Source organism: Xyrauchen texanus, chromosome 24 (assembly GCF_025860055.1).
Source record: "Xyrauchen texanus isolate HMW12.3.18 chromosome 24, RBS_HiC_50CHRs, whole genome shotgun sequence".
NCBI lineage: Eukaryota > Metazoa > Chordata > Actinopteri > Cypriniformes > Catostomidae > Xyrauchen > Xyrauchen texanus.
This window is the reverse complement of record NC_068299.1, coordinates 13,455,142-13,470,654: the sequence shown is the minus strand read 5'-3', so window position 1 is coordinate 13,470,654 and position 15,513 is coordinate 13,455,142. Positions and strand designations below refer to the sequence as shown.

General features: G+C 37.0%; 1 protein-coding gene across 1 annotated transcript in view; it reads right to left on the bottom strand.

Annotated features, from left to right (window-relative positions):
• The window catches only part of LOC127617702 (rho-associated protein kinase 2-like), a 74,982-nt gene that overhangs the window by 30,516 nt on the left and 28,953 nt on the right, over window positions 1-15,513 (bottom strand). The window contains exon 2 of the mRNA XM_052089757.1: window positions 2,343-2,424. Coding sequence (XP_051945717.1) covers window positions 2,343-2,424 — 82 coding nt within the window. The remainder of the gene's footprint in view (window positions 1-2,342; window positions 2,425-15,513) is intronic.

The following is a 15,513-nucleotide window of genomic DNA, read 5'->3' as shown; positions in this document are numbered from 1 at the left end:
ATCGAGCAATGTGACAAACTCTTCCATTACAATGACTGCTGTTGCTCACTGCAGGTTTACACTGTTTGAGACCTGCATTTCGACACGAGCGCAGTGACGCTCCGCACAAAGTTCTGCACTCTCACGAATGCTCTCATTAAAAACAAAGCTGTCCAATCAGCATAATAAATACATTTACACCACGTCTGTGCCTTGATTAGAACGGGATTGTTTTAGTTGTCGTGTTGCTCATTTGCAGTGTATTTAACATCTACGCTGAAACGAGCGGTGCAATATGCAATGAATCCAAAATAATTACAAAGTGCTTTTCGCTCTTGTTCTACAGCTTCTTTTCAAGTGTCAGGTGATGTTTATTCAGTATTCATTTTCATGTGCTGCACGAACAGCAAGAACATATAACTTGCACATTAGTATCGGTTGTCATTACAGATGGGACGGAGGACTAATCTAAATGGCTCTGATTGGCCATTGCCCTTTCATTGCTCAACGGACATGTTAGTGATTGGTTAGAATACTCAACCGCTGCAAAAACATGTTGTAAATAGAAAACATTGACGCAACAGGAGACTTAAATTGAAAGCTGTAATAGACAATTTTCACGATTACATAATCGTTGCAGCCGTAATCGTAATCGTGATTAGTTTTTCGATTAATTGCGCAGCCCTACTATGAATTACTAACATTAAAATACATACAATACAATGTATTCATTATGTAACTATATGTTGTTCTAAAAAATTCTCACATGAGTCACACATTCACATGCTGCTACTGAGGTTGAGGTATGGGTAGGGTTAGGGTTTAGGGTAAGGTTACAGTGTAACTACAGATGTAATTAAATAATGGTACTATAAATGAAAGTACAAAGCAACAACACATTTGTAAATAATAAGTACATTGTATCAAATTCTTAAGTAAATAGAAGTAAAAAATAACACCTAATATCAAGAGGGTCCAAATAAGTTCAAATAAAAAATTGGTCCATTGCCATTTTCCTCACAAAAAATACAAACATTCTCCATACTCCATGAGTGAATTCATATCAGTCTATGACGTTTAGTTATTCATTAAAACCCTCAGAGAGCATATTCTAATTTGACATCTACATCAGATTAAAGGCCTGTTCAGAGAGAGTTTACAGTCTGGATGAGAGGATTGTTGAGTCACATTCTCCTTTCCAAACTGCACATTATATGGCCCTATGGTGTCCATGACAATGGGTAGAATTAAGAACAAAATCAGGACAGAATGTTATAGTCAAAAGTTTAACAGTGCATAAGTGGAATACAAAGACATGCACGCAGGAAAGGTATCAGCTCAAATATAAAACATCATTCATGAAAACACATTTGTAAATAAGGTAATGTACAGAAGAATATGATCAATGTCTACTGTTTTACACCTGAATCTGCCACTGTCAATTTCAGCAGTTGTAGGAAAAGGAAGACAATTTTGCATGTCAATATGTTACCACATTAACAATGAACCACAGTTGACAAATGTATGAAAGACAAAGAAAACATTTCAGCATTTCCACTCTTGACCAATTACTTTCCATGACTTTTCCATAACCCTTCTGGTCGAATGTGATTAAGGCATAAGGCTTTTTACAAATCATTTTATGGAGCAGTCCATTTGGTTCAAATTCCTGAAATGAATGGAATTGAACAATTATACTGTACATTTGTCTACAATTAGACAAGGCGCCTTGAGATTGCAATGTGTCTCAATTGACTATTCTGCTTTCTTCCCCTTTTTGTCCACCCTTTGTCCTATTGGAATGAGACATTAATTGGTAACATTTGCCACACAGTGAATCACACAGGCAGTTACCCTCAATAAACGTTATCATGCTGGCTTGTTTGTGACCAACTTTGACTCTACACAACAGGCAATATTTAGCCAATGCCACATTTTATTGCAGCACATAGTTAGACAATGTATATTCACTATAGAATTTTCCATGACTTTTCCATGACTTAAATGGAAATTTCCAGTAGCTGCAATTTCAGTGCATTCCTATTACTTATCACATTCATTTTCCATTACGTTCGAAATTAACCACATCTGATACATGTGTTTGTTTCACAATACCTAGCTAAATCTTTTCTATAGAGCACACAAAACTGTAATTTTAAAAGTATCTTGACAGCCCACTTTTCCGGTGATGAGCTTTAATGTTGTAAAGAGAGAAGCACAAATTTTGCCTCCTCAGATACATTCTGTTGATGATTTAGCAGGAAACGGTCTCATTGTAAAACATGCTGCCACTTCCCTTACCAACAGAATAAACAACAAACATCACAGAGACAATCAGTGGCCTCTCACAAGCAGATACTCACATCTGTTTAAGAAGGTCTCAATGTTCTTATTCTTGCGCAGGGCAGGGAATTCCAGATCTAACACCAGAGCATTCATGGAATCCTGAAACACAGACAAACATTTAGAGTAAAAACACTTAAAGAGTAAAACGGGCATTCTTGAACCTTTGTGGATAGAGAGACAGAGCAGGAACCCCCTGTTACATGATGCATTAAATTGAGTGTTGCATTTAAAGCCTGGCCTATAATAACAAGCATATGTAACATTAATATTAATGTATTCATACTTCTGATTTATACTATAAGGTGCTAACATTGCAAAGCCTTTAAAATAATCATTATGAATTCAGTTATATACACTCAACATTACATTTTACTTTTGTATATTACATTTTAATTTTACTCAATAGATTTTAATGTGGGAGGGACAATGAAAGATTCAGCTGAACATTAGCTTCTTAAAAAGGTGCACTCAGAACTTTTTTTCCACATTAAAAGTTCAAGTTTAACATAAATATAATATATATATATATATATGTATAAAATAGTAATTTTGAAACACATGTATAAAATCAAGGCCACTCACAAGAGATGAAGACTCCAGTCATATCAGTAACTTTATGAAAGCGGTTTTATTCTATATGAAGAGGGTCCTCTTCACGGGGGTGAATTCTACTTGCTTAATCGAAGTAACCGCCCTGTTATTCAACACTTTCTCTCATGAATTACATGAATTATGGCTGGCTGTGAATAGTGAATTTAACAATGGCATTGGTACACAAAAATATGTGGCTGAACTTGACAGTGGTTCCACATTTGGAAATTAGTTTTCTTCAATTCAAATTACCAGGTAATATATGTATGAATACTTAAGTAGAGAACCGAATCAAGTAAACCTAACAAAATGTAGCATGTCAAAATAACTGAAATAAAACTCTTTTAGTGTTATGTTAGCTAGTGACAGGAAATGTTGGGGCAAATGTGGTGGGAAGCTGAGTGCAACTTGGTCATATTGATGTCAATTTGTAGGTGAACATGAAAGGCTAACTCGCCATGGGGTTTCTGGATTTTCTTAAGGGGTTATTCAACTTATGAGTAAAATAAGGTCTGTGGTGAATATTACTTGATACGTGGATGTTTTGTTCTACAACATAAATTAAACACGTTCATACCTCAAACTTCGAAGCCGCTGTTTTTTGTTGTTGTTTTTTTTTTTAAATGTAGCAATTAAATACAGCTTTAAAATTCACGCTTGGGATACTTCGGAAAAATATGTAGTAATATGGAGAAAAAAACGTCCACGTATCTTTAAGTGATGTTTACCACTGAATATGTTTTACTTATACCAGGGGTATTCAACAACTTTCAGACCAAGAACCCCTTGGTGGGTAGAGACGGAGCCAGGACCCCAGTTACATATCAAACAAAATTGAGTGTTGCGTTTTATGCCTATAAAAACGTGTATAATAGGCTACCATATTATTGTATGTACATACTTAATGATGTTTATATTGCAAAGCTTTTGAAATCATCATTAAATAATGTACTGCAGGGGTCTGCAACTTTGCTGATATGAAGTAGCATTTTTTATTTTCCTTGTTAATCACTGTTCCATACCCCCTCCTTAATAAAAATAAAAAGACAGATATATAGACAGAGACAGACAGACAGACAGACAGACAGACAGACAGACAGACAGACAGACTCTGTCCATGCAGACTAACACCATTTTTATAAGGTTACTATCATGGAATCTTCATCTCATGTGAGTGATACATTTTACACATATATTTTAAAATGACATTTCATTCAGATTAAAACTTTTCAATGAGAAAAACAATGACTGAGTGCACCTTTAATTATGTTGTTTTGAGAGTCACTGTCTTGTGTGTGTGTGTGTGTGTGTGTGTGTGTGTGGAACGTTAAGGACCGTGTATGCCAGTTTGATAATCTCAGCAGTAACTATTTATTTACACCAGGCAAGTAAGCTATTGTTCTTAAAAGCAAAACGCAACTAATAATAAACGAGTGTAGGCTGTCATCTGCTCAAATGCACAACATGAACAAAGCAAAGCAGGTGCATTTACCCTCTACTGAAGTGCTGCTGAACCTGAGGTGTGTCGCGCTTTGAGCGGCTCGTGATGAGCATGGGTGTGTGAACTGTTTGTCCGCACTGCACGCTTCTGCTGACTAACTCAGTTCCGTCACACTTTAATAGTGTTTAGTGCTTTAATCAGTAACTAAATAAATAACTAAATACAACAGGATGCACAAATATGAGCAAGGATTAAAATGAGGAAGTTTTGGTATGCAGGTGCGAGGAACTTCACGTCGATGGATTCTAATTCATACACTTATCTCTAGCTATCGATCGCGTGTGAGTGATTATTACAATTGCCAATGGTGGATCAAACAATCATTTTCGGTACCAATGCTGACCCCCTGAGGGACATGGACCATCTGTTGAAGACCCTTGACTTTTACAATAAATCCAAAACTGCCATTAAAAACCCATAGGAATCTCCAGAGAGAACCCATGAAGAATACTCCTCCGGGTTTGTGGACCTCAACCGGAACAGTTCTATTTACAGTAAAGAATATTTTGTGTAAGCCTAATTGTTTTTAAGGCATATGAAAAATAATCGTAAAAATGAAAATATTTGTGAGTTTATTTTTGATTATTATTGAACCAATCTACAGTATTTTTGTAAGCAAAAACTAGGCAACATCTATGATACTACAAAAAAGGATATTCAGTTACCAGTTTTACTCACTTATTTTGACATTCTAAACTCTCCAGTGTCTGTTTGTAGGCAAGTTCAAAGTAGTTTAATTTGCTTCGTATTCAGGATCTGGTAAAATGCACCTCTGGTGCCATTCTAAATGGATGTTATAAGTGAACCGAACTATTGAGCATCTACATCTGAGATGCTGTTCTTGAGTAGCGCTCAAATATTGGGCACCACTGTGAAGGCTAAAAATAGCCGGCCAGTGCGTGAGTTTGTACCATTCATGACAGCCTTTTGTGATTCACAGAGCTATCGCAAGTCTTCAAGTGGCTTTGAATAAAATGCACAAGTCATATGAATTTTAATGGTGTTTTTATGGTTCTTTTATGCAATTTTTGGAGCTTGACAGTAATGAACATGACTCACACAGTATCGGATATGGATGGGGCTCATCAGACCAATACCCGATCCGTCTAAAAGCTTCAGTATCGGATTGGTGAATCCCTAATATGCATCAGCCAATCAGATGAAAAGACAATCTGTGATCGCTATCAGCAGTAAAAATCCTAATCTGTGCATCCCTAATATTCAAGTCGAATGGGTTCCAAAAAATTATGATGAATGGGCTAAGGCCCTATCACAAAGTGGACAAAAACAGGTACACAGTCGACAGGTACAATTTTAATGCAATTTACTTTGTTTCACTGTTTTATTTATTAATTTGTTTGTGGCTGAAGGTTGCGTAATGGTTCTCAGTTTGGTTCTTCTTAAGAGGAATCAAGTGTGAACCCACAGTAGCCTAAGTTGGCAGAAGAACATGCACAAATTATTACCATATTTTGGTCAAAAGGAATCACTTATTAGTTTTTTCTTATCCCTGTTGAAATTGCAATCAAAATAATCACAATATGGCTTTTTGTCCAAATTGCACAACCCTAATCTCAATATAACAAAACATTAAACACTAACAGTCATCCCCCTTTAAATTCATCTTGCACAAAAGCACATCAATAACAATTACTTCAAACATTTACTCTCCCTTTTGAGTCTCATGCAACGCATACTGGGAACTAGAATTCCTCTGCTCAGTTTCAGTTAAACAAACAAAAAAGATTAATGTTGTCCCAATGCAAATGGAATAAGTAAAGCTGTGTAACTGCATTTGAATGATACTGCATTCTTGCTCCTAGGTGTCAGTTGTAACTTCTGCATTAGTTGAAGAAGCTAACTTTTTGGGGGTATTTTTGTAAAATTAGCTTGCGATCAAACAATAATTGGCGGTGCCCTGTAGTAGACCCCTGGAGTAAAAAGTCAGTAGATTATAAAATAACTTCTGCAAATGAAGCCTGACAAGTCATTCATTTTTGTAAAGCATTAGAGCCTTTGTTACCCAGAACACAGTTCACCTTTTTTGGGCATCTGGATGACAAATTAAATCCTGTCCTGTGGGAATGCTGCATAAAATGAACGGAAATGCATTTAAAACAATTAAGCAGACATGAACGAGACCACCAGGCCTGTGGATTTGTTCCTGCACATGCAGAGCTGTGTGAGGGTTGCCAGTTACTGCACTGTTGCTCTTGTAAAGTGGTTTGAAGCAAGACTAGGTCTGTTGTGACTGACATACCAAGCATGGTCTCGCTGGAAACCCTTACCAGAAAAGCATTCTGCATGTCCAACAGTCACACCTCCCTCCCTCCCTCGTTCCCTCCCTCACTTTCTTAATTTGTCTCCTTCCCTGCCGGCAACTTTTGAAACGTTTTTACTGAAAGCTGCATGATATGAAAACGATTATTCGACTATTCTGCGATTATTGTAACTATTAATCATTGGCTCTTAACCGATTATTCAGCTTGTGACTTGACTTCAAAGGTAGTATTAAACGTGCTTACTAAAAACAGGAGGACAAAATCATCTTTTAAATATACTTCTAAATGACATTTACTGAATTCAAGGGAAAAAATACTTTATTAAATTCACTGCAAAAAAAAACTATTGTTAAAGTTTTTGTTTCGTTTTCCATTTAAAGGATTATCTTTTTTTAAAGGATTTTTAGATATTTTAAAATATTTGTATTTTTAATATTATATTCAACATTCTCAGATAACAAATTTTTCTTCTGCAGTATAGTTCCTAAAGAAAATGTACATTGCTTTAAATGAGTTTTATATTTTTATTGGAAAATAAGCCAAAACAAATCATAAACGTATTTTGTTGCAGTGTATAATGGGGTGAAGACTTCCTCTCTCACCTTTCTGTTAACTTCAATCCATCTTTAACTCACAAATAACAAACTCTCTCTTATTAAAGCTGCATATAACCAATTTTCTTCATTATAAGAAATGCGCAGTGACATATATTGTGATTAAATAAATCGTGAGCCATCGAGTTATAATCTAGCTTTAGCAAGTGTGCGCTGGAGGGATGAGTGTCCCAGCGACAGTGTTCATAAGTTGGGGGCAGTGGTGGCTCAGTGGTTGAGGCTCAGGTTTACTGAACAGAAGGTCGGGGTTCAAGCCCCAGCACCACCAAGATGCCACTGTTGGGCCCTTGAGCAAGGCACTTAACTCCAGGTTGCTCCGGGGGGATTGTCCCTGTAATAAGTGCACTGTAAGTCGCTTTGGATGAAAGCGTCTGCCAAATGCATAAATGTAAATGTAAATAAGCCGGGTGCAGTTTCAATCTCTCCCCTTAGATCGTGATATTCACGCAACTCTTAAAGGAGGTGCTGTTCGCAAAGAGAAATACCAGTTTCAGAGTTTGTAGTTAATTACATGACCTGCTTCCGTATTATTTGAACTTTAATAAAGCTATTTTTATACATATAACTGCATTTAAGATATAACACCGGGGTGTTTCCTTTAAAGTGCTCCGGCTCCGCTTATTCCATAACGAGAGTGCTTCTGTATTTACTTATTTGGTATTTTTGTTTAATTCCCTTGTACTATGCGATCTACATAAGCTGAAGCTGTTTGGCAAGTTTAGAGCGCATCTGGACTGTGATCTTTGTAATTCTTCCTCTCCTAAATCAGGTGCGAGATGAGTTTTATATGATCTCATGTTACGTTAAATCAGATTAAATGACTATTCGACAATGAAAATTGTCATTAACATTGACTAATCGTTTCAGCCCTATTGAAGTGAACAAAAATGTGAGCGAGGGTTGTTAGTCTTCGCCCCATTGTACAATGCAACAAAATATGCTGATTTGTTAATAATGATTTGTTTTGTTTTGGATTGTTTTCCAATACAAACATCTAAAACTAAAATGTACAAATTAAAATAATGTACATTTACTTTAGCATCAATACAGCAGAAGAAAAAAATTTTTATCTGAGAATGTTGATTAGAATAATAAAAATACAAATAGTTTTTAAATATCTAAAAATCCTTTAAAAATAAAAGATGTATTCACCTGAGAAGCAGCATATAAGATATTTATACTTGCTTTTAGAGAATAGATCTTGAATATACGTATATTTTGTCTTTACTCTCAGCAGTATAACTAAGTACAAAATACACTTATATTTGTCTCTTAAAGCAAGTCTACATGCTTCTCAAGTAAATTTACTTTTAGACAATTTTAAATGGAAAACAAGACAAAAACACTTAAAAACAATAGGATTTTTGCAGTGAATTTAGCATTTTCCCCGCTTTATTTCAGTGAATGTCATTTAGTGTTATTTTTAATAGATGATTTTGTCTGATTTATTGTTAATAAGCACGTTTAATACAACCTTTTAACTCTGGGCAAAAGGTGAATAGAAGGTTAAGAGCTAATGATTAATAGTTACAATAATCGCCAGAATAGTCGAATAATTGTTCTAATAATCGTTAGATTAGTCGATTATCAAAATAATCGTTAATTGCAGCCCTAATATAGGTTATATAATGCTTACAATAATACAAAAACATCCATTTTAAGGGCATTTTAGACCAAAAACAAATATTAAGCTTTATATTCAATATTGACAAAAGAAAGAAAAATATACAGATCTTTTTAGCTAACACACATCTGGGGCTCTGTCAAATACTGTAAAAGGAAGACACAGTATACAAGGCATCTCTTCAAATATAAAAATAATATTTAAGGAAAAACATTATCTTAAAACACACACACGCACACACACACACACACACACACACACACACACACACACACACACACACACACACACACACACACACACACACACACACACACACACACACACACACACACACACTGTTGTAATGTCATGGTGCCAGTTTTAGCATGCAACTCCTTTCATAAAAGAAAATGTCCAATTACCAAATTGCAATGATTACATAAATATTTAATTATAATATTAGAAGTGTCACAATATTCACTGTTTTCAGGTCAAAGCATCATGAAACTTAAGTTGCCCAAAAACAACCAAAATATCTGAACAGATTCCCTGAGCAGATGGTGGGGTAAAAAAAAGATTCTTTAGCTGGTTTATAAGTCCTGTAAGGTCTTGTTTTGCCCATTGCACTGGTCAACAGACAAACTAAAGCCATCATGAAAAAAAAAAAAAAAGACAAATGACCCATAACAGATTGTAGTCTAGGATTTATCACTGTATGAGAAACACATACATTAAAACAAATAAAAAATAGAAACTTTATCTGAAAGACTGAAATGCATAAATGAATTTAAAGGAGAATGAAAACAGTGAAGAGAGACTGGGAGTAAAAATACAGTATCTCTCTGCACTTACATTACCACACGCACACACACACAGGCACGCACACACACACACAAACACAAATACTGAGTCACTCCCACCCACATACATACAAAATCCTCCAACACTCACTGCAATAATGACAAATTACAATCCACGCTTCAGATAAAACCTCAGAAATCATGTTGCTCTCACACTTTCACTTGTGTTGGTAACAATCTCTTTATTAGTTATTAGTTTATTAGTTTCCATGTGTGTAACAACTAGTTGTAAACATATCAGCCAGGTTGCTTAATTGATCAGTACTTGACATTTTGAGATTGTCCAATTGTCATGCTTGCTTGCCAATGAAGTAAAACCTTACATCTGAGTTAGGGTTGTGCCGATGGACGATATCATCGTCCATCGTGATGGCTGACCAACATCACGATGTCGAGCCACCATCGTGATGCCACGCCCCCTTTTGCGAGTCTTGCTAGTGTGACCCACTAATCCTAGTCTCTTCTATAGTTAACCTAAAAACTTTGCAGGGATTGCTCTGTAAATTAAATTGAGAATATAACTAATGCATATATGCTATTTTAAATACTGTAGTTTATGCCAGAGACGTGACGTGTTAGTCTGTGAAAATACCGTGTCAGGCAGGCTACACAAATATTGATCTTGACATTGTTAGCTTCTTGTCTTTTTTTTACATGTCTTACACTGTACATATAGATTAAAATATGTTATGTTGTAGGCTACAAGAAAATAGCCTTTATTAATTAATTATTAGTAGTTGTAGTGTCTCAGAAAATCTTGCTCATTGTCACATAGCTCTTGTATACACTGAAGCGGCAGTTTAAGATCAACCCAGACCAGCGAACGTCAAATAACTTTTGTCTGGTTAATACTTTTAAAGAAAAATTTCCTTGGCCATAAATCCATAATGTCAAATCAAATGAAAGAAACAAGGTGAATATGAATAACACACATTTATTAAAACATAGAAGAACAACAAATAAAGAACTAGAAAACGGAACAACACTCAGACCGAAACTCGGCATTAACATTTCACTTATAATTAGCAGCACAATTAACTTCAGCACAGGCTACAAAATAAATTATGTTATGGAAATATTGTAAAGTGGTCATATGAACTACACAAATGAACGTTTAAAAAATAATATTCAAAATCGAATAGCTCCGCAACGGATGGCGAAAAATGCGTAAAGAAGTCTAATATCTTTCACCATAGACCATGTTTAAATTTCGATGTTTCTGGCCAGAAATACCAACATATTCACTTTATCTGGTTTTAATAAGCTGCGGATTGGAGTAACTACACTACCCGCTGTGCTGAAGACCCGCTCTGATGGAGTACTGGTAGCACATATGCACAGATATTTCCGTGCTAATCTTGCCATGAACGGAAACCTTTTGTCGTTCGTTTTCCACCAAGTCAGCGGGTCCTCTTCCCCATCAATGGCCATTTCCTGCAGGTACATGGTCATTTCTGCCTCGACCTTTTGCTCATCAGTGAGCGTGGCTGTGGCTGCTCTCTTCGCAAGAAGGCTGCCCAAAGACGACTTTTTTTCTTAGGCGCAATATATTAAAAAGCCCGGATGAGTACTAATTAGTTGGGCTAGTAAAATAACGAAATTATAGTTTTTCAGTAGAAAAAAATATCTATGTAAAGAGATATATTAAAATAAAAAGTGCTTAAAAGTGCACAACTCTTCTTAAGTGGAAGAAATATTTTTCCCCCTTACGTGCAACCTATTGGAAAGCGCGGATGAGTCAGTTGGGATAGTAAAATAACGAAATTATAGTTTTTAAGTGGAAAATAGTATTTATGTAAAGAGATATATTAAAATAAAAAGTGCACAACTCTTCTTAAGTGAAAGCTAAAAAAAAAATGCTTCACGTGTCGTGCAACCTACTGATAAAGCGCCGACGATGGGTTGGGTTAGTAAAATAACGAAATGATAATTTTTCATATAATTTTTGAAAATTATATGAAATTATATAAACCCCCCACCCCACCGACGATATCATCGTCCATCGCGATGTTTTACTGTCAACATCGTCAACTGCCAATTTAGAGGACATCGCCCAACCCTAATCTGAGTGCATATTTTCGGTTTTCTAACATATTTGAAGGAATTTTGTGTAAACAAAAATAAACAAATAAATAAATAATTTTAGTTGTAATGTGACTAAATAAGATGAATATTTATGCTGCATTGCATTGTTATCCAGGTTGAGGGAATGAAAGTTGCTGCTAACGTTAGTCAAATATAGGATCTTTAACAACCCAGATACTGTTGAAAGAATATCAAGGGTGGGGGGGGTATTGTGTAAAATTGTGCATTTTAAATTGCCATCATTACATTTTATTATTTATATATACATTATATAAACAATCTGACAACCTTCACTCTAGATAGATAATTGGCATTAAAGTGTGTTCCTTCCTACAAATTACTGAAGTCAGACCGCATGTGCAAAAAGCATACAGTAAAAATCACTGTGTTGCCAGAACTCCTCTAAAGGTCTAAAGTCTCACAACCTGAGACATCACTGGAGTTATGACTGAACAATCCTGAATACAAACTAGGGCAGCAAAATATAGAGGAAAAATGTTGTTGTTGGATAATGTGAAAATGCAATATGCTATTCCTATGATGACTTCATCGGTGTGCATGGATCATTGGAACCACGGGAACCGGAAAGTTTATTGGAATAAAAAATTGCATATAGACTCACTGCGTATAACATAAACAGTTTTACTATTAGCTATGAAACGGATATTAAAATTCATATAAAAATATTTGTACAGGGCACCTGGGTAGCTCAATGGGTAAAGACGCTGACTACCACCCCTGGAGTCACGAGTTTGAATCCACGGCGTGCTGAGTGACAGGTCTACCAAGCAACCAAATTGGCCCGGTTGCTAGGGAGGGTAGATTCACATGGGGTAACATCCTCGTGGCTGTCAGTGTGGTGCGTGGTGAGTTGTGCATGGATGCCGTGGAGAATAACGTGAGCCTCCACGTCTCTGTGGTAGCGCGCTCAACAAGCCACATGATAAGATGCACGGATTGACAGACTCTCAGACAACTGAGAGTTGTCTGAGCGTTAGTATTTGCTTGCGGTCAGAAGAGTATACTTACAAAGGCAACACGGTAGACTAGGCGCAAGCCGATCTGGAACGCGCCAAAACAAAGTATACAGTGCATCCGGAAATTATTAATTTTTTTTATAAATTTGCAAAGATTTCAAACAAACTTCTTTCAAGTTGTCATTATGGGGTATTGTTTGTAGAATTGAGGAAAATAATTAATTTAATCAATTTTGGAATAAGTATACACAGCCTTTGCTCAATACTTTGTTGAAGCACCTTTGGCACCAATTACAGTCTCAAGTCTTTTTGGTGTATGATGCTACAAGCTTGGCACACCTATTTTTTGGGCAGTTTCTCCCATTTTTCTTTGCAGGACCTCTCAAGCTCCATCAGATTGGATGGGGAGCGTCAGTGCACAGCCATTTTCAGATCTCTCCAGAGATGTTCAATCAGGTTCAAGTCTCTTTTTTTATTATGAGCTCTGGCTGGGCCACTAAAGGACATTCACAGAGTTGTCCCGTAGCAACTCCTTTGTTATCTTGGCTGTGTGCTTAGGGTCGTTGTCCTGTTGGAAGATGAACCTTCACCCCAGTCTGAGGTCGAGAGTGCTCTGGAGCAGGTTTTCATCAAGGAAGTCTCTGTACATTGCTGCATTCATCTTTCCCTCTATCCTGACTAGTCTCCCAGTTCCTGCCGCTGAAATACATCCCCACAGCATGATGCTGCCACCACCATGCTTCACTGTAGTGACGGTAATGGCCAGGTGATGAGCAGTGCGTGGTTTCCTCCAGACATGATGCTTGCCATTCAGGCCAAAGAGTTCAATCGTGGATTCATCAGACCAGAGAATTTTGTTTCTCATGGTCTGAGAGTCTTTCTGGTGCCTTTTGGCAAACTCCAGGTGGGCTGTCATGTGCCTTTTACTGAGGAGTGGCTTCCGTCTGGCCACTCTATCATACAGGCCTGATTGGTGGAGTGCTGCAGAGATGGTTGTTCTTCTGGTAGGTTCTCCGCGCTCCACAGAGAAACGCTGGAGATCTGTCAGAGTGACCATCGGGTTCTTGGTTACCTCCCTGACTAAGGCCATTCTCCCCTGATCGCTCAGTTTGGCCAGGCGGCCAGCTCTAGGAAGAGTCCTGGTGGTTCCAAACTTCTTCCATTTACGGATGATGGAGGCCACTGTACTCATTGGGACCTTCAATGCTGCAGAAATTTTTCTGTACCCTTCCCCAGATCTATGCCTCGATACAATCCTGTCTCAAAGGTCTACAGACAATTCCTTGGACTTCATGGATCGGTTTGTGCTCTGACATGCACTGTTAACTGTGGAACCTTATATAGACAGGTGGTGTGTGCCTTTCCAATTATGTCCAATCAACTGAATTTACCACAGGTGGATCAAGTTGTAGAAACATTCATTCTCCCTCTCTCTCCTCAACAGTTCCCTGTAACTTTTAACTCTCTTGTCTAATGATAAAAAGGCAAATAACAATAAAACCTATAACATATACCATCTGCAAATATGCAGACATCTTATAAGAAATCCAGCGTTTTCTTCCTGTCGAGCGCACATATAATATCTTTCTCTGAAGCAAATAGAATTTTAGTCTGTATCAAAACTCAGCTCCTCTGATTTAAAATACAAGCAGGCGATTAGGGCAGTTAAACTTTCTGGAGGATTCTGCTTGCTGGATCTGCACGAGCGCATGAGAGCATCAGAGCAACAACGGAAAATCACTTCACCTGCGCTTTGAGTAAATGTCATATTCACTGTACAGTTGAAGTAAGAAGTTTACATACACTTAGGTTGAAGTCATTAAAACACATTTTTTTACCCATCCACAGATTTCATATTAACAAACTATAGTTTTGGCTAGCCGTTTAGGACGTCTACTTTGTGCATGACACAAGTAATTTGTCCAACAATTGTTTGTAGACAGATTGTTTCACTTTTATTTGACTAGATCACAATTCCGGTGGGTCAGAAGTTTACATACACCCAGTTAACGGTACCTTTTAGCAGCTTGGAAAATTCCAGAAAATTATGTCAAGCCTTTAGACCATTAGCCAAAAAGCTTCTAATAGGTGTACTCAATTGGAGGTGTACCTGTGGATGTATTTTAATGCCTACCTTCAAACTCAGGGCCTCTTTACTTGACATCATTGGAAAAACAAAAGAAATCAGCAAAACCTCAGAAAAAAAATGGTGGATCTCCACAAATCTGGTTTATCCTTGGGAGCAATTTTCAAACGCCTTAAGGTACCATGTTCATTTGTACAAACAACAGTATGCAAGTATAAACTCCACTGGACCATGTACCCAACATATCGCTCAGGAAGAAGAAACATTCTCTCTCATAGAGATTAATGTAGTTTAGTGTGAAAAGTGCAAATCAATCCCAGATACAGTTTATCCACTGTAAAACGAGTCCTATATCGACATAACCTGAAAGGCTGCTCGGCATGGAAGAAGCCACTGCACCAAAACTGCCATAAAAAGCCAGACTACAGTTTGCAAGTGCACATAGGGACAAAGATTTTACTTTTTCCACTTTTTCTTACCTCTCATCTGATGAAAAAAAAAATACATTTTAGGCCATAATGTTATGTTTGGAGGAAAAGGGATGAGGCTTGCAAGCCAAAGAACACCATCCCAACTGTGAAGCATG